The sequence below is a fragment of the Mytilus galloprovincialis genome, chromosome 2 (genome assembly GCF_965363235.1).
Source record: "Mytilus galloprovincialis chromosome 2, xbMytGall1.hap1.1, whole genome shotgun sequence".
In the NCBI taxonomy this organism is placed as follows: Eukaryota; Metazoa; Mollusca; class Bivalvia; order Mytilida; family Mytilidae; genus Mytilus; species Mytilus galloprovincialis.
The window spans coordinates 87,125,669-87,146,662 of NC_134839.1; the positions used below are offsets into that span (position 1 = coordinate 87,125,669).

Consider the following 20,994-nt stretch of genomic DNA (forward strand, 5'->3'; position numbering starts at 1 on the left):
AACATATATAGTTGACACATTACTTATAGTTTAAGAAAAATAGACCAAAACACGAAAACTTAACACTGTGCAATGAACCGTGAAAATGAGGTCACGGTCAAATAAAACCTGCGCGACTGACATAAAGATCATAAAATATTTCCATACACCAAATATAGTTGACCAATGGCATATAGTATTAGATAAAAAGACCAAAACTCAAAAACTTAACTTTGACCACTGAACCATGAAAATGAGATCAAGGTCACATGACATCTGCCCGCTAGACATGTACACTTTACAATCATTCCATACAACAAATATAGTAGACCTATTGCATATAGTATGAGAAAAACAGACCAAAACACAAAAATTTAACTATAACCACTGAACCATGAAAATGAGGTCAAGGTCAGATGACACCTGCCAGTTGGACATGTACACTTTACAGTCCTTCCATACACCGAATATACTAGCCCTATTGCTTATAGTATCTGAGATATGGACTTGACCACCAAAACTTAACCTTGTTCACTGATCCATGAAATGAGGTCGAGGTCAAGTGAAAACTGTCTGACAGACACGAGGACCTTGCAAGGTACGCACATATCAAATATAGTTATCCTATTACTTATAATAAGAGAGAATTCAACATTACAAAAAATTTGAACTTTTTTTTCAAGTGGTCACTGAACCATGAAAATGAGGTCAAGGATATTGGACATGTGACTGACGGAAACTTCGTAACATGAAGCATCTATATACAAAGTATGAAGCATCCAGGTCTTCCACCTTCTAAAATATCAAGCTTTTAAGAAGTGAGCTAACGCAACCGCCGTAGCGGCCGCCGGATCACTATCCCTATGTCGAGCTTTCTGCAACAAAAGTTGCAGGCTCGACAAAAACTTAACACTGTGCAATGAACCGTGCAATTGAGGTCATGGTCAAATAAAACCTGCGGGACTGACATATAGATCATAATATATTTCCAATATAGTTGACCTTTGGCATATCATATTAGATAAAAAGACCAAAACTTAAAACTTAACTTTGACCACTGAACCATGAAAATGAGGTCAAGGTCAGATGACATCTGCCCGCTAGACATGTACACCTTACAATCATTCCATACAACAAATATAGTAGACCTATTGCATAAAGTATGAGAAAAACAGACCAAAACACAAAAACTTAACTATAACCACTGAACCATGAAAATGAGGTCAAGGTCAGATGACACCTGCCAGTTGGACATGTACACCTTCCAGTCCTTCCATACACCAAATATATTAGCCCTATTGCTTATAATATCTGAGAAATGGACTTGACCACCAAAACTTAACCTTGTTCACTGATCCATGAAATGAGGTCAAGGTCAAGTGAAAACTGTCTGACGGGCATGAGGACCTTACAAGGTACGCACATACCAAATATAGTTATCCTATTACTTATAAAAAGAGAGAATTCAACATTACAAAAATTCTGAACTTTTTTTTCAAGTGGTCACTGAACCATGAAAATGAGGTCAAGGACATTGGACATGTGACTGACGGAAACTTCGTAACATGAGGCGTCTATATACAAAATATGAAGCATCCAGGTCTTCCACCTTCTAAAATATAAACCTTTTAAGAAGTGAGCGAACACCGCCGCCATAGCCGCCGGATCACTATCCCTATGTCGAGCTTTCTGCAACAAAAGTTGCAGGCTCGACAAAAATCTGTAAATAAATTGGATGCCTACCTTACAATGTCATCTGTAATGGTAGTTACTTATTTGAAAAAAAACTTGTACAATGAATAATATTAACTCACCCAGCATATACATAACTTTTTCTATGTCAGCTTCATATGCTGCATTATACAGATATTTAGACATATTTCTATATTTTTTAGGTCTGCAAAGAGAAAATTATTATTCGATTATTGAATGAGAACAAGATTCCATGAATCTGATATTTCAATGCTAACAAAATTCTGCTTTACAACAAGAAATACTTCTGGATCCCAGTGTATGTCAATTTCCTATTTCCAGGGGTACAAATTACTACAGAAAAGGTCCACAAACTTTTCATATGTCCTCTGACAAAAGAACTTTATTGCTGGCTTTTTAAAAGTCTTGTTCAGACAGGAGTCTTACATCTTCAGTTAATCAAAAATGCATCATACACAATTCTTCAAATACTTGCAACTTCGGCTCAAATAAAATTTAATAATATATAAATATTCAGTATAATATATCCATAAGGATATCTGACCTAGTTGTGACACATACACATAAATATGTGCTGTTGGTTTTTTCTTTTTTGAATTGTTGATCATCCAGTGACCTTTTATAACCTACAACAGAGGAATCTACTGCAACCTGTTGTTCACATCCTTATCTCGCCTTTGATTTGTTGTATGTACCAAGTGGTTTAATTGGCATTCAATATTAAAAAAAGATATTGAACTTGACCATACATTGACCCTACAGATTTCCACCTTGTTTGTGAAACACCTAGCCTTCTAGTTGAGGCCAATAATCATAGAAGTTTAAGCAGCACTCATTATATACAGCGGACACTCATATTAGAATTGAAATATTATCCCAAGATCTACAAATTTAAATTTGTAGCATTATCATTGAAGATATATTCCAACTAAGTTAGTGATTCACCCTCTAGTAGTGGCAAACAATCACATATTACTTCAGTCATACTTTTAAGAATACATGATTACCTTTCTTGCATCATACTTTTAAGCACTCTTTCCAATAAAGTTTTTTCTGGTCCCATTGATATACCACCTACAAAATAAAAATATGAATATAGCACAATGTTAATGTATTATACACACATAATTATTCCCAGCAAATTTTATAAATACCTACGAAAATGTTCTCATGAAAATCCCTCAAAGAATATCAAATAAGAGTGTCATACCTTTACAATAATGAACCTAATTAACTCTAGTAAAATGAAACAAAATAAATTTAGAAAAAAAACACAGAAACCACAGGCTCTCATTCCTTACTAATTTTTAAAAGTTTGAAGAAAATCTGACTTCTTCTACTTTTGTCAACCTTAGAACATAACAACTATGTATAGATATCAACAACAAGTACTGGAATCTCGATTCTATTCCTATTGATCTGCTAAAGAATCTGCAAATAGATATTTGATGGAGAAACCTCAACAGGCTAATAAATAGTGGAAGAAAGTACAGAAGTTAACATGACTTCTATTGACGGGTGCTTCAACTTCATAATCATCTTAGATACAAATTTTTACAATCATGTGCTTATGTTTTTGCAATCCACATTAGGTCTGAATTAAGTTATTTCTTATGACCACTTATTTAAAATTGTAGTCATCTTTTCCAATCTAAATTCAATAGGCCAAAATCAAGCACTTTAATTATTACATATAACTGTAGCTGTCCAAAACATCAGACATTCTAAACTCACCGGTTGATATAAATTTATCTGACCCAGACAGTTTAAAACTGGCCGTCGCCGATTCCTCATCATCTTTATCTGATGCAGCAGCAAACTTTGATCCTAGACCCATTCTGGCCCTTTCTCTGCTTCTGTTAAACATAAAAAAAAATTCTTTAAAACCAATTTTGTGATGGAAAAAAAATTCTACAATGTCAGAAGAATACAACTTTCACAGCAGACAAAAAACAAGCAAACAGAAAATGTCCATAGGACACTCTGTCCCACTTTCACTATTAATTTCTGTGTTCCAGGAGCTATGAAATTTAGTCAAAATCCAAACTTGGAAATGCAACTAAAAAATACAATGCCCAGTGTAGGTATAGGGGGGTTATGGTGCCAATCATAACATTACATCTTTCAGTTGGCATCATTATATTTCAAGTATTGTCAAACAGGAAAAGATTACCTGGCAGATCAGAAGTCACTTACATTGTATCATAAAATAATTTATAAATTTAATTTATAAACAAATCCTTATTATAATTTAAGCTTAGAAATATGTGTCACAAGTTTTATGTTCAGAAGGTAATAGAATGATGGTAATTGATTGCTTGCCAGCTTTTAATACAGTAAATCCCATCATAATATAGTTACAGATATCACATAATTCTTTCATACAGAATCATTTTCCTTTAAAAACCAATATACTTACGATGCTTTTGTTGATTTATCTTCAACCATGGACACAACTCTTGGCTCTTCCAGCTCAATGCGGACTTCAACCTGATGAGATTCTTCCCCACAGTGAGGACAGAAATATTTACCATTCCGTACCACCTGACACTGATAATGAAAATAATGTACTGACTGGGCACCTTCTTTTCTACATTGGTAAAACTTCCCCTGTAAAGAGAACAATAATCTATCTTACTATGAAGGTCTGTGAGTTATGTAAAGGTGGAAGCAAGTAAAAAAACTTTCAAAATAAAATATGTAGTCCTATAACCTGTATACTATTTGAATTGTTGAAAAATGCTAAAGGGGTGATTGAAGAATTTCTAAAAATCAAATCATAAGTTAGACATAATTATGTCGTTTTCAATGAAACCCAGTTGGTGGTTTAGAAAGAGCTAAGGCAAAGATGAATCACTATTTTTTAGATACAACTTCCTTATCCCTTTCATGGATAAATTAACATTTTTTTCTATTGCCAAATATATGTATGTTGAAAACAACTAATTCAGAACCTAAGATTTTATGTTTGTTAAAAGCCTCTTTCTTTTAAAAGGTAATATAAATGTTGTTAATATAACAAAAAATCTTACCTGTGTACAAAAATGACCACAGCCAGGACAACAAGCATGTAACCTCAGCCTTTTTCTATGAGCTTCACATATTGCCATGAACGGAATTTTGACACCGGGTCGTATTAACTGATAGTTTGTCACTTTATTACAGCAACCCATAACCTGAATCAAAAGAAGAAAAGCTATTAAGACATGTATCATAACAAGAACTGGAACAGTTATTGTACAAAGTATTGAAAATCAACGATTTAATGTGAACACAATAGTGGATAAGAGAGGTCTACCTTACTCATCAAAACTTTAAAGGAAAAGATTTGTTAAGTTATCAACTTTAAAATAACTTGCTGAATCAAGACATTGTAAAATTATAAACTTTCTTTTTACATCAAGCATATTACAGGCTTAAAATTATTTACAAACATTTTATTGACTTATACAAATAAACAAATTGAAAACTAAAGGGATTCCTCATCTTTGATGCAGGGACCTTAATAAGTTGAATCTAGTATGAATGAAACACTGGATTAAATGTCAGTACATTTATAATCTATATAACAGAAAAACAAAATTAAATGTTTGCAAAATTGGTTAAAATTTTCCCCAGTAACAATACATCTAGAAACTCTAATGAATAATAATATTTTCATACCTTGCAATCCATTGAATCTAGAGCTTGGCAATATGTCACAGTTGAACCAAGCTTTTTGAAACTAGCACCATTTATTTTACAACAACACAAAGGTATTACATCTTTGTCTGGAGGTGTTGGTCCTGAAGGAGCCTACAATAGATATAACACATATAGTGCTTGTTCTCTGGTGTTATAATAACACAAAGGTATAATACATACAGTGCTTGTTCTCCCATGTTATAAACTTCAATACAACTTCAGTATACTCAATGTATATAAGAAAACAAAAACTTGGCCACAAACAGTTATCACAATCATGTCCTGTTATATATTATATTCTTTTCATTATTTAGAAGATAATAAACTGGAACTTATGGCTTAAAAACCAAACACAGCCATTGATAGTTTCTCCACTAAATATAGATAACTTTCCACCATTTTTTGTTACACAACTGAGTCTTTACAGCAATTTATCATATGATGAAAAAAATGTATTGGAAAACAGAAAAATATCAAAAACACCTATTTCTGATGCTCTTTGCATACTTTAATTCCATGCAAAAATATAGTTTACAAAATATTACAACATTTTTTACTTCTGAAATTCACTTCAATCAGGAAACATCAACAAAAATAAATAATATATTTGGTATCAATACATTGAATCAGTCATGCTTTATCACAGTTTTCCTGAACTAAATAACCCACAGCAATATACAACAGTTTGTACAACAGAGGGATCATGTACAACAATCATATGCATCAACTTACTTCCTTATAACATACACCCATAAAAGTAGGAAAGCCAACCGGCTGCTGTTGTTGCTGCTAGAAATTCAATTTTTTAATTAACACTTTAGCTGAAGTTGAGACTGTAGAAGGTACCACAAAATAATTTTTTTGGTGTTTGCAAGCATAAATGTCCAAGTCTTTTTTTATGTATTTGAATAAATCTTCTTTTTCAACTGTATCCTACGAATTGTAATGTTATAATTTTAAATGTTTGATCTAAATATTATATATCTTTTTATTCAGGGCAATCTTGTACCTGTATACAATGACATTTGTCCTTTCAAGTTATCAATGGATGAATTTAGAAATGACATTTATTTTCTAAAATATAATTGAAGACTGAAGAAGCCGACTTTTTGAAATTTTCTAATTAAAAAAATTGCTGGATATTTGCTTTCCAAATATTTCACCTAACATCAATCAAAAGACATCAGAAATGTGGTGCATTCACCTTGTCCAGTGTAATGCACATCACTGTACATCTAGTTCTCTATTTGCCATTTAAACAAAAGAAAAGCATGTATAATTTTGATATGTAATTTTAGTTCAAAAACTACTGTAAAGTCTGAAATTAGATGAATGCTAGATTTATGTTATGTACTGCTTTCAAATAATACATAACAATTTTAAAAGGCAATCAAATTTTAAGCGTTAGGAATAACATGGCAAAAAGGTCTGCATTTCTGAAAATAACCTTTTTTTTTTGTCTTTCTTGCTACTTACAGATATTGAAGAATCTTCACTCAGTTGGTCATCAGGAGTTTTGGGTGGTGTAACAGGATAGCTGGTTTCACTTGAAACTGACAGGGAATCTTTTGAGGCTTCAGTATCATTAACGCCTTCCATATCCTGTGGAATAACCTTGTGTAAAACTGGTGCCTGGTCAGAAGCTGATGAGGCAAAACTATCTGGACCTGGCTGAGGATCCAATGGAGGTAGTCCTACAGAGTTCATAGGATTGGAAATCAGTGGAAATGTAGATGCTATGAGCGGTTGAGACACAGTAACCAATGGCTGTGAAATGTTTGGTGATAATAAAATGACCTGTTGTTGATTTCCTAACAAATTCGATTGTGATGTGTTTGGATTTGACATTGTCAATAAAACTGGTGAACTGCCTTGTGATTGAGGGAATGCAACAAGAGGCTTTATAGATTTAGGCAGTATTGATCTCATACTAGTGGGCGTTGGCATTGATGTGGATTTAGTAACTGCTGCTGTAGGGGAAGTCTTTGGTTCTTCTATCCGTTTCTTTTTACCTGTAATAAATAAAGCTCAGAAGAATTAATATTATGTCAGGGTTCTCACTTGGTAAGTTCTAACTAAATACTACATTTATTCAAATAATTCAGAGTTAATCACTTAAATTTTTACTAAAACAAGAATGTGTCCAAAGTACACGGATGCCCCACTTGCACTATCATTTTCCATGTTCAATAAACCGTGAAATTGGGTAAACAAGAATGTGTCCATAGTACATGGATGCCCCACTCACACTATCATTTTCCATGTTCTGTGGACTGTAAAATTGGGGTCCAAACTTTAATTTGGCATTTAAATTAGAGATCATATCATGGGGAACATCTGTAATAAGTTTAAAGTTGATTGAATTTCAACTTCATCAAAAACTACCTCGACCAAAAACTTTAACCTGAAGCGGGACGAACGGACGCACAGACTAGAAAACATAATGCCCCTCTACTATCCTAGGTGGGGCATAAGGGGCATAAAAATCTAATTTTGCATTAAAATTAGAAAGATCATACCATAGGTAACATGTGTATTAAGTTTCAAGTTGATTTGAATTCAACTTCATCAACAACTACCTTGACCAAAAACTTTAACCTGAAACTGGCACTTCCATTTTCTATGTTCAGTGGACGAACGAACAAACACACAGACCAAAAAACACAATGCCCCTCTTCTATCGTAGGTGGGCCATAAAATTAAAGGGATCAAAGTGAATGGAACTACCAATAGACTAGTCTGGATTATGGTATAGGTTAGAAAAATGAAAAATTTTCAATTTACAACGGTTAAAACATATAAAACTGCTTTATATATATTGAATTTTCTCTATTTTTACATTCCTGTTTCCTTAAAAATATTACTTATGTCATGCCTCCTTCCACATTTATCACAAGGAAAACTAGTATATCAGGATTAGGCCAACTTGACACAATATGTAGCTTCCATGCTTTTGACATCAGTGAGGTTAAACAGTAAAATAGCTGATTATCACAGGAAATACTTTAAACAATAACACCATACCTGTTGTGCAATTTGGATCTAACTTTGTGCTATTACTTTCTATATGATCATCTTCATCTGAAAGAAAAATTAAGGTATTCTACATAACTCATTTGCATGGCATGGGGTCTCATATTATGGTATTGTAATGACAATTACATATGTATATTTCAGGTTGAAAATTGCAATAAAAAGAGCATTGCCCTCATTGATAGTACATTTTTTTAAAAGTTGAAAAAAATGTTGGTTGCTTCTCATTGCCCCTTTCTTCTTTATTGGGTGACTTTTTTCCTTTTCCAAGGTTTCCTCTACCTTTTAAAATTCACTTCAACGACCTAGTTTGACCACAATTTGTTAACAAATGAAAATGTAAAAATTCAATTGTTCATTTTTTTTAAGTGAATAAAATAAATCAATTTTATGTTCCTTAAATATTTTTTGGTGCAGATTTTTGATAGAACATAAGACACCAAGTTTTCAGGACAGTTGTTTAAATCAAATATATACATATCTAACCTTCTTTCTTTCTTTTTCGAACTCCAGCATTACTTTCCAGACTTTCTGAATCGTCACAAGTTCTCCCATTAGTCTGAAACCAAAAATACATTGACATGTTAAAAAGACAATATACACTGTAAAAAGTCAGAGAACAATAGTCATGTAAAAATATTTAAACCATTTTTGTCAATCTGTAGATCTGTGATCAGTTGTTGGTATTGTGGAAAACTTATAACCACTATTAAATATTGACTTTATTTTTTATTCCATACGAGGAAAAGGTAATTTCTAGTGTTTTTACAATAAATGAAAAAGAAACAAATTTGTTTTTTTTTAAAACAGGAATCTTTTAAATTTAATATTCAATACCGGCAAAGAAATCTTCTTTGAAGAAGTTGAACTGTTTAAAACTTACTTGACTAGAGTTTGGAGATTTAACTGAAAAATATTCTGTTATAGGCTTTCCTTTATGTTCATGTAATTTTTTTGAACTTGGTGGAGTCTTTGCACTAGGTGGGGTCCTGCCCTGGCGTGTACTACCCAAGGTATTTTTAGTCCTATGAGCAATAGTCTTTCCTGAATCTTTGGGAGTCCGTAATAAACTATTTTCTAAACTTTCATTGTCCATTGAACAGTCTGTATTGTTTGTTGTTATAAAACTATCATCCTGTTTTTCCTCTTTCACAGAAATGTTGTGTTCTTCAATTTCTTCATCTTCCCAATCTAATTTTTCTTTCTTTTTTACAGTTTTATTCTTTTTCTTTTCAAGAGGTAATTTGTATGTTCCCATACGTTTCTTACGCTTATGAGATCTTATTTTGAGCAATTTTGATCCTTCAGTTTTAGGCAGATCAGATGAATTATTCACATTTGATTCTTCTTTTACAGATATTTCTGAACTTGTTGGCTCTTTTTCCACACTAGGAAATAATTTTGGCATTTTACTTGGAGGTTTAGCACTTTTCCCCATGGAACTCCCCATTGTAGCTCTTTGACGCATTATTTTTGGTGGATTCAATGATCCACCCATTGATGCTCTTGTTCTTTGTCCTCCAAGAGATTTAGATTTATTGCTCCGACCCAAGTTGCTTAACTCTTCAAGCATACTAGAATTCAACTTGATAGGATTATCAAAATCTGGAAGCTTTACTGTTAAGTTTGATGGAGGCAGTCCTAAGTTTTTAGCAACAATGTCCTGCGATTGTTTTGAAATGGGGAGTGCCGATTTGCGAGCTTTAGGCATTTTTGTTATAGGTTTAACAGAAACACTTGTGTCCTTGGCATTCTCTTCTTTATTGTCCATATTACTTGTATTTGTTGGTGTATTACACCTTGTATCACCTACTGGTGTACTATTTCTTGAACTGTTTCTAGAAGTTTTTAAAATAGGTGTTGACTCTCTTGAATTGTCTGAGGGAGTTGTTTCCCTTGATAAATTAGGAATTTTACCATTTAACACAGTATGTAAATCACCATCAGGCTTATCATTTGTAATTCTTTCTAAGGATTCAGTTTGTTTTGTCTTAACAGCATTCAGCTTTTCCTGAATATCACATGAACCGTTTTTAATTTCTGATAAATTAAGAGATTTTGTCTTATTAACATCATTTTTCAAGCCATTTATTTCACCATTTATACATTCATTTCCTTCCTTCATGGCGGACTTGCCATTTATCAACCTTTCTTTCACAACATCATTCTACAAAAAAAAAAAACATAAGTTTACTGTTATAGAATGTAATATCAAATTAAAAGCACCATTTTAATGTTACCCATCATTATTCCTTTTTACTAAAGAGTGTTTCTATCTGGGACCAACACTGAACAGATATTTAAGCCAGTAATTATCAACTTACACCAACTAACTGGCTAAGAGGACAATAAAATGGGCTTTGCTATTGTCAGAGTAGCAAGTAAATAAGGAATTTATTACACAGAAAGCACAGGAAAATATCTTATATCATTGTACATGTACGTAGATACCAAGTACTGGTAAATATTTTTTGTTGTTGAAAATATTTGACCACCTGCTGTAAATAAGTGGGTTTTTTTCAGATAACAAAAAAAAAAGTAAATTTATTCATCTGTATTTTATAAAGACAATACAAACTAAAGAATAATAAAACATGATTTTTTTCTTTCTGTGCTCACAAAGACGAGCATTTAAAATATAAAGAATCCCTGTTTTCCATATCTTTCATTATTTATACATGTACATAAAATTGTAGGGAGTCATTATCTCTTCATCTAGTTATATGTACAGTACATTTTGTACCTGGCCAAAAGTATTCGTCACCTGCATTTTTTTGCTATATATTTCATCATAAAACACATTTTTTCAAAAAAAATATTTTGAGGGCATTGATGGTTGGATTTTTATATTAGCAACAAGGCCTTAAAAGACACAGAATTGTCTAAAGTATGTTTGCTTATTTGGTACTAGTTTTGTCTTTAGGTGTTTTTTTTTTCTTGATGTGAACATATAGCGAATTTCTGACCAGAAAATAATATTTGAGTTTATCTTATGAAAAAATTAAATGATTCACAAAATAAATATAACCAAATAAAAATAAAAACCTGCTTCTTTTTGGTACCAATTTGCTTAAAATCAACCCAAAGGACAAGGTATGATAAGGGGCATTTTTGGCCCCCTCTTCAAATGACTTCATATTCAATCCATCACTAGTCTATGCATAGTGACTTAAAAAAATGTTGAACATTTTGTGTTTATGTGATTATTTGGTTGCCTAGCAACGGGTTTTATAAAACGAACTATAATATCAATCTTTATTGCAATTGCCAAAGGAAAAGACTTCTGAATCTATTAAAATGAATGGTGATGTGTTACCACACACTTGAATATTTACTATTGTTGGGTCTATCATTTTAAAAAGTTCTTAATAGTAACCTAGCAACCACAATGTTGCCTAGTGACCACTAAAAAGTACTTTTTTATCCAATGCTATCCTTAAAAAAAATGAAAAATTCAAATGTTTTTATACAACTCATATTAAGTCGACTCCTATATTGATATATTTAGTAACAATGTTTGCATGAAAAAACAATTTGATTTTGTATCTGTATAATCCGTCAAATCAACCGGAGTTTTCCTTAGCAACGCATAGTTAGTTTTAAGTAAACAGTTGAAGAACATTTAAAAAGATGTTTAGTGTCACTGAGTGTAACTTTTAAGCTTGAAACGTGGAACTAAAGGATATTTATGAGTACCTTTAGTGCAAATGTGCAATTCTAATATAATTCTTAATTCAGTGTTTCCATGGTTACACAGGAACGTATCCATGATATAATATCTTGCTTAGCAACCATCGCAAATCAGATAAAATAATTCTTATGCATATCTAAGTATGTATTTTCATATAAAAGAGAGACAGCAGATACATATTTTTTTTAGTTTTGCATACTGTATAATAATCTAGGATTCTTTGCTGCTAACAACAGCCTTATGGCATGTACCCCGCCCCCATCCCTCTATTGTTATTTTCAAAACAAAATCAATTGTGCATGATCTGGGTTGAGTTCAATATCGTAGCAGCTACGTAGCGGCTACGTAGATGCTATCAATATCTATGTAGCAGCTAGTCTATAGCTAATCTACGTAGCACTACGTAGCAGCTACGATATTGAACGCGGCCCTGATGAATAGACAATGTTATTTATGACTATATGGTTTCAATTAATTTCCGTATTTTTTTCTTCGCCCAAAGATTAAATAATTTAACTTAAATAAATGGAGAATGTGTCCATTGACATAGGGACTCAGTTGATTCCCCCGCTAACATATAAAGTTATACAGAGACATATCTCAAGAATTTTAAAAGTGACGCTACTAAAATTTGAACTTAAACTGAGTTTTGTGGCAATAATCATTATATATGCATTTCATAACATTGAATTGAGACAAACTCAAGATAGAGATCGAAAAAAAAAATCAGCATTTTTTTTCATTTGTAAAGGAGCATAACCCTAGAATAGGAAAAAGAAATCACAAAAATTCATACTGGGTCTGTGTTTTGTTGTAATAAGCATTGTTTATAAGTTTCATAACATTTGGTTGAAGCAAACTAAAGTTAGAGAACGGACACGAACAATTCAGCAAGTTTGCTTTTAGTACAGGGGCATAACTCTTGAACTGGAAAAGTGGCGCCATCAACATTCAAACGCTATCTGTGGTTTGTGGTAATGAACAGTGTGTATAAGTTTTATATCATTTGGTAGAGACAAACTAAAGTTGGAAAACGGAAACCAATTTTGAAACGTACAGACGGACGGACCTATGTATGTATGTATGTATAGACGGAGAAGGGAACAACTTAATGCTCGCTCCGGTACAGAGAGGACGTATGCATGCTCTTTACTACATACGTGGAGCACAAAAAAATAGTTGAGAATTATAAGAGTAGGAATTATTGATGTGTAAACTTGGCTGCTGACTTTCAAAATTTACATAAACGTCCATTTTGATCAACCTTTTAGTTGTAAAATAAATTTTATGCAGTAAAAAGTAGTACCATTCATATTATTATTTAGAACATTGAGTAAATTGGTGCATACTGTACACTGTGATTGTTAAATTGATCTATGATATTGATATTTTTCCACTGGGGCCAAGAGGATAGGGACGATGACTTTGGGTTCTTTTACAGTTTTATTTTCAATCTAAGACAAAAGAAAATATCATGAAAAAGTATAATAATAACATATATATCTTTGGGCAATCCGGAAAATGATAGGAGTCTAGTGGTTTTAGTCATTTTGTTCAATGCATTTATTATAAATAAGAAGATGTGGTATGGTTGACAATGGGACACCTCTTTACTCAAAAGACCAAAATGACACAGAAATTAACAACCGTACGGCTTTCAACATGAGCAAACCCCATACCGCATTGTCAGTCATAAAAGGCCCTGAAATAACAATGTCGAACGATTCAAACGAGATAACCAACGGCCTAATCTATGCAGACAAAAATTAACCAAAAACAAATATGTAACACATAAGCAAACGATAACCACTAAATTATAGGAGTCGGTTTCACAGAAGAAACTTACGACTAAGAATGATCGTAAGTATACTGAATTGTTCATGACTCACAATCAATCTTAATCATAAGTTTTTTTTGTGAAACTGGCTCCATGCTCCTGACTTGGGACAGGCACATACATAGAGAATGCGGCAGGTTTAACATGTTAACGGGATCTGAAACCTCACCCTAACCTTGGACAGTGGTGTAACAGTAAAACATAAGAACGAACTATAAAAAAAAGGCTAAGATCAATAAAAATACAAATATTACAAATAATTGGACGTGGCCGAGTACTTGTACTTTCCAAAAACAAAAAGACACTGAATCTTTTTGTTCCTCATTATCTAAAAGGTGCTTCTCTTGAGTAAGGAAATGTATTTTTCTACATCCCTTGAGAAGATACACAAAATACAAGTTTAATATACATTGTCTAAAATTGGAATGGACTGGATAGGGGATGTGTCAAAAAGTGAATTTATTTCTTTTACAAAAAATAGTTGTTATCCTTTTATCGATTAACAAGTCGCACACATAGCAGCTTCTCCTTTTATTTTATACTAGAGAAAAGATTCCAAAAAAGAAAAAGTAAAACAGAAATAAAATAAAATAGTCACAGAAAAGATAGTATTATATTTTTTTAACTGAGACGTTTATCATTTTATAATGTCAGCTTTTAGCAAGTAACAGCTGATGAGCTTATATACGAGAGTAGACGCATGGATTTTCGTTTTAAAAAATCTGTAATGTATCTTCGGATTTTGAAAGTCGAATTTTGTTGAGATTATTATATAGTATCATATTTGACTTTGTATTTTTTCAAAGGTTTACAATATTTGCATACACTTAATTAACGTTTCAAAATTATATCTAAACCTTGCAGTATTTCTTTTTAATACATGTTATATATTTAAAATATTTATAATAAATTTAATGAGTTAAGATTTTTGTTTCTTTAAAATTATTTTTAAACAAATAATTCAAATAATTTCCTGTATTATCCATTGACAGGGGAGGTAATCTTGGTTCTAATTTTGTTTCCAGGTGAAATCGATTTAAATTTCCAGTTGCCATTTACGTACTATGTACACAGATAAAAAGGGTTATAATTTGGTAGGGTCTTTATTCATTTAGTGTTGTTGAATGTACAGTTTGCTGGTTGTTCTTTGACAACACTGCCACTGACATTTTTAAAAAATGATGCAAAATCACACGTTCCTTTTCTTTTGCCCAACTTTAAAAAAAACCGTAAACATGATAAAGAACGAAAAAGCTTTTTTTTCCTTCCCGGCATCGAAGTTTTGTAACTCAATCAAGATCACCTGAGTTAAAATAAGATACTCGAGCAGATTCGGAAATGCAAGTTCGTTCCGGTCCTTGGTTCACATATTATCGACGTTTCCGTAAAAACAAGGAATTTTCAGTGTAGAATTATTGAATTTTGAACATGAGCGGACGCGAGTACCACGAATATATTTAAAACAGTGAATTGTTTCCTTACAACAAACAACACATTGAAATATTTTCGTGGTACTCGCGTCCGCTCATAGTTTAAAATTGCTCGAACGGACGGAAAAACTTCGAATTTTCATAAAATTTACGTTTTTCATGAGAAAGAGAGAGGTATTTAATATTTTTTTCACTCGGAAAAAGAAAAGTTATATTGATTTTTTGTTAGATGAGACATTATTCTCTTTAGAAATAGCCATGTTTCTTGGATATTTTGCATTCTAATTTCAACGAAAATGGGGGGCCAGTTGTAATAGCTTATCGTACCTTGTCCTTTTTTGAAAAAATGTAGTTTTATATACAATATATAGCGAAAAATATCAAGTGACGAATACTTATGGCCACACTCTGTATATGATTGCCGTTACTTAGAATCTGAATAATTTTGTCTAAATAACAAGATTCTGAGAATTTAATACACAGCACCCTATATACATGATACATGTATATATACATGTAGTAGACTAGTAGTAATGACTGTCACCATATATCAAACGGTCTAGTCTTTAAAAGATAAATAGTAAACAAAATAATGTGACTAAATAATAAGCTGCATTATTATCCTTTCATATCAAAGACAAATCTACTGAAGAAGATTCTATATCACTGACCTAGCATTTAATAAAACTTTAAGTATAGACCCAATATGTTAAGGTATATAACTATTTCCACAGATGCAATATAGCCAAGTGATGGAACGGCTTTTCTAAGGAAATTGCCTAATTGAGACATTAATTCTATGATATCCCAATATCATCTGTAACCTTTAGTTTCAAATGTCTATATTCTTTGTAACTGAGCAAGCATGGTTATCTATACAACTCCTTGTTCATACAGTATGTACAGTAATGTAATAATACTCCTACTGAAATAAAATCATTTAACTTTTGTTCTTACTGTTCAACCTACACTCATGACATTACTGTTTTTAAGACATGCTTTCCAACAGGTTTTCCATGGATGATTAAGTAAAATAATTTCCTTATTTTTTCAAATGATTGTAAATGATGAAAATTTGTCTGAGCAGGAAATCTCTATTCTAAAACAACTTCAGAATTTTCAACCTTTAAGGAAAAATCAGAAACAAATGACAAAATACACTTATAGAACTAAAAACAAGTATATGTTACCTGTATTTTTTTCACCTGGCCAGGTAGATTGTGATCAAATATTACAGGTAAAGTTTCTGTAAGGGGACTATTATGGTGAATCAGAGAGCAGACTTTTAAATACCATGTACTAAAGTGATCAATGTACAAGGAACAGTTACAACACGCATCATGGAAATGTTTGATATAAAATCAGGAGCAAGACACTATAACTGTGGGAATAAACCTAAGATTACACTGTAGTTCAAACCATTTCTGATCAAATAATGTCACAATGAATATATGTACAAGTCCAATGAACTTGTCATTGTTTGTAATCTTTTGTAAATTATGCATGTAAAATGCTGATCATCCCTTAGTTTAATCTAATCTTTCCAATTTCCAACCATCAAATCTTCTTGCATTCACCTTGATCAACCAGTGAAAAAATGTTGCTTTTGTCTAGTAATCTCAGTTTTAAACAAGAGCCATGAATTCAAGAAAATGCAAGATAACAACCACAATATCACATACTTTAGTATTTATAATAGTTATAAAGGTTATTTTAAGGAGTTTATTTTTAATTTGGCTTTTCACCTACAAACAGTGCAAGGCTACATGTATGTTAAGACATTGAGAAACTATTTGAAAATAGTATTTGTTACAAGTATGATGATTCCAATAAAATTCAATAACACACTGTAGAGAGGCACTGAGATATACCTCATGTGTACCTTGTATAGTATAAAATGCAATATAGTATAACACAAATGTTTGAAAACAAATTGATAAAACATGCATTAAGATGTTAAAACTATGCAAAACTTGATGTCATCACTGAGGGTGTATGTCCAAATTATCTCCTAGTAAATTAGATATGTAACATGTTGACCATTGCTAATACAACTACATACAGAACAATATTGACTTATCATAGGCATGATAAGTGACCTTATCACACACTTACATGTACATGTAAAATATGCTGCTTGAAAATGTTTCTAAGTCAACAAACTATGATTGAGGGGGAGGAGTCAAATAATCTCTTTGGAAATAAAATGTGTCAATGTTGATACATCTCAGTGCTAAGTAAATATGTTTTCCTTTCCATTTTTATTTTTTCTACTTAACATGCTTAAGCTGACCTAATGTTAGAAATATGCAACAGCTTTAAAGGCAACAAACTATGATTGGGATTAACTCCCACCCCCCCCCCCCCCAAAAAAAAAAAAAAAAAAAAATCCACAGAATGAGATGTACCAATGATATAAATACAAATGTTTACCAAATATCAATGACATCAGTTTTTGCACTAAAACTTGTTGATGCTTCCATACCCCTAGATAGAAAAACAAAGTAATACCTGTACAACTTTGTAGAGGCAACACAAAAATTGTGAGAAAATAAAAATTTCATCAACACTTTCAGAGAAATTTTGAGTGTGAAGACATTAAAACAGTATCACATCATGAACTAGACTGAACTGCACAATTTTTTTATTACCAAAGAATCAGAATAACATTGGAATTGTAATAAAAAATATCATTTGATGATGGTTTCACTGTATCAAATTATAAGATCCAATTCTGGTCAGAAAAATATTTGAAAGTCATGTAAGCATTTGTAAAACAGATACAACAGTCATGTACAAGACAAGTCCACCACTGGTGGATCAGTATAGTTCCAATCATTTTAAAACAAATTATCAAAGATAAGAATGAGGGAGATATATTTACACATTTTGTTATAAAAGTTCCTTATTCCTTTGTTTGTACAATGGTGACAGCTGATCCCGACAATAATGGCATGTAAAAAAGAAATTGACACTGAGGATCCAGGTTTAAAGGTTAAATGATTCCATTTCCACCTTCAGCTTGTAATACAGAAATTGCCATCTATTTAAAGTGTTGTAATGCTTGTAGGGTTTCATTTTTTTCAAAATTCATTTTAATATTAGTATATATGCAATATGTACAAAAAATAAGACATGTGTTGTCTTCTATGTCTATTTTTTTTTATTGACTATTAATATTTTGCCAGTATGTAATCTAGACAAGACTTTATAATGACCTATTTATAGCTTACAGCTCTGCAATGGTTGACTACACACAAGTTTTATACTACTTGCTAGACAAAAGCAATGGAAACTTTCCCAATCACAATTAGGATTTTATAGTGACAGTGATCCTTAATATTACAAGTTTGTGCATATAAAAGATATGTTTGTGAAATGTTTATAACTGGTATAAGACCATTATTATATATTTTTTCCAAAAAGAACGAAAACAATCAAAATAATACGTATTTTTACAAACTGTATAAATCTATGGTTTAAATTTCTAAAACTACTGACTTTTGTGAACTATTTCTTCAGAAATAACTTACTTATGAACTTATTTCTAAGAAACTACCGACTTGGGTGAACTTGACTAACTTGAGTGAAATATTTTTTAAAGAATTTCAACTGTACAATGTACATCAGGCTGATGCAGTTCCTTATTCTATCAGTGTGACTTCAAGTGTAACATGAGACTTAATATAAAAAGTTTAAATGTTGCCAGTTTATCTACATTTCATACTATCATAAGTAGATTCTTCTTCTTACTTAAGCTTATACATGTATAATGCCTTAATGGATTGATTTGAGAGTCTACATTCTAAGGATTACATTACTATCGACACTTGCATAAACCACTTAAACTTCCTTCATCTAAATACATAGAATAACAACAGGATGAAAAACCTAGAAAAGGGGAATCTGTTTCCTCCATGTTCTGCAAATAACTTCATGTTAACGTTTAAATATGCATAATTATATATACATTGTAGCTGCTTGTACCCTCTTCTGAGAATATGCATCACCACAGTATGTACATTTGTATAAATTAGGCCATAAAAAAGAATATGTTTGTTTGCCCTAACCCTACCTACCCAGAAAATAGCTGCCTACTCAAATGCTTTTATTATCCTGATGTGAAAATATTTTTTTTTATTCAGATAGGCTTGAACATGTTGAAGACTTACATGTATAAACATCAGATACTTAAATTTCTCTTTGCAGAAAAAAAAAAGAAAACGCCTATTTACCTACCAACTGTCTTGATGTTGGGTAGGGTTTGGGCAAACCAAAATATTTGTAAGTGTGGCCTAAGCTGGTTATAGTTAACTGTGAGCCAAAGTAGATTTTAAATTTGCCCAAGTTGATTAGAAAAACATAAAATTCTATACTTTTCCAAACATTTACAAGTTTTTATATGTGGAGGAAGATGTTGACAATTTAGAAAAAAGACACTTCAGAGATGTGCACAAAATAAAATGTTTGGGCTGAACTAGTCTTTTTTTAACTTCAAATACAGCAATACCTTACAAAACCAACAAGGATAAAAACTGTTGACCATGTACTAAATGTACTTATTCTGATATTGTTTAAGAAGTTTCATAAACCTGGTTCAACTAAATTTAAAGGATTCAATACAGCAGAAATTTTGTGTTCTGGAAACCAGCCAAGAAGTTTTATCTAAAATCAATATTCATTGTAGGATACACTGTGTACACTCTTCAAATTAATTATACCTTCTGAGGTCTCACCAATAATGCACACACAGAAATGATAGAATAAGGCATTGTACAATAAATAAGATAGCAATAATGCACACGCAGAAATGGAGAATCAAGAAATACATTGTACAATAAGATAGCATTAATGCACACACAGAAATGAGAGAATCAAGGAATAAATTGTACAATAAGACAACAAAAATACTTACACAGAAGTGAGAGCATTGTGAAAATGTTGTATTAAGATTTGATCACTTTACAATTAACTGCTAAATTGAACCAATCTACCATTGGACGTACAAATGTACATGTAAATTGATTACTCTCCATTCTTCTCTTTTATTACCGTTAGAATTTTTCAGCACGATATAACTGCTTATGATATATATATATATATATATATATATGAGGGTGGTGATGGGTTATTTTCGTGTAACCTGTTTTCCCATATTTATTTCATGTGCAGCTGTGAAAAAGGTAAGTTATTCACTGTGTTTCATGAAATCTGTAAAAAAATCGATGTGCAAGACATTTCTAATTGTTCGCTCATCGTGAAATGGCAATTTTATTTCACGTTCTTCCGTGCAGATACCCCCCTTTACGCCCCTCATATATATCCGTGACAGCTCAAAAATAAAAGCAACCAGGTTCACTGTTTCAAATGTGTCAAAATGCTAATGCTTACAAAATTTATATCAGTATAAATTCTGTTTTAACAAATAACTTTCATGCAGTGCAAATGTAACTTTATGCCTGTATAGTAAAGGCCCTTCTAAATTTTACCTGATCCATTTAATGCAATATTACAAAATTTGATTTAAATCTATTAGTCCATAAGGGAGTAAAAATGCCGTTTTGCTTTTACTCTCCAACCACAAAATTCATTGGCTCTAGTCTACCTTGGATTCTTATCATGAGGAA

General features: G+C 31.9%; 1 protein-coding gene across 2 annotated transcripts in view; it reads right to left on the reverse strand.

Annotated features, from left to right (window-relative positions):
- LOC143064721 (histone-lysine N-methyltransferase EHMT2-like) overlaps nucleotides 1–20,994 on the reverse strand; it is a 38,606-nt gene that overhangs the window by 14,760 nt on the left and 2,852 nt on the right. For both annotated transcript variants that reach the window (XM_076237770.1, XM_076237771.1), the window contains exons 2-11: nucleotides 9,293–10,576; nucleotides 8,896–8,968; nucleotides 8,401–8,457; nucleotides 6,853–7,388; nucleotides 5,356–5,487; nucleotides 4,725–4,868; nucleotides 4,112–4,302; nucleotides 3,427–3,548; nucleotides 2,700–2,766; nucleotides 1,794–1,876 (exon numbers count right to left, since the gene is read on the reverse strand). In XM_076237770.1, the coding sequence (XP_076093885.1) occupies nucleotides 1,794–1,876; nucleotides 2,700–2,766; nucleotides 3,427–3,548; nucleotides 4,112–4,302; nucleotides 4,725–4,868; nucleotides 5,356–5,487; nucleotides 6,853–7,388; nucleotides 8,401–8,457; nucleotides 8,896–8,968; nucleotides 9,293–10,576 (2,689 nt within the window). The remainder of the gene's footprint in view (nucleotides 1–1,793; nucleotides 1,877–2,699; nucleotides 2,767–3,426; nucleotides 3,549–4,111; nucleotides 4,303–4,724; nucleotides 4,869–5,355; nucleotides 5,488–6,852; nucleotides 7,389–8,400; nucleotides 8,458–8,895; nucleotides 8,969–9,292; nucleotides 10,577–20,994) is intronic.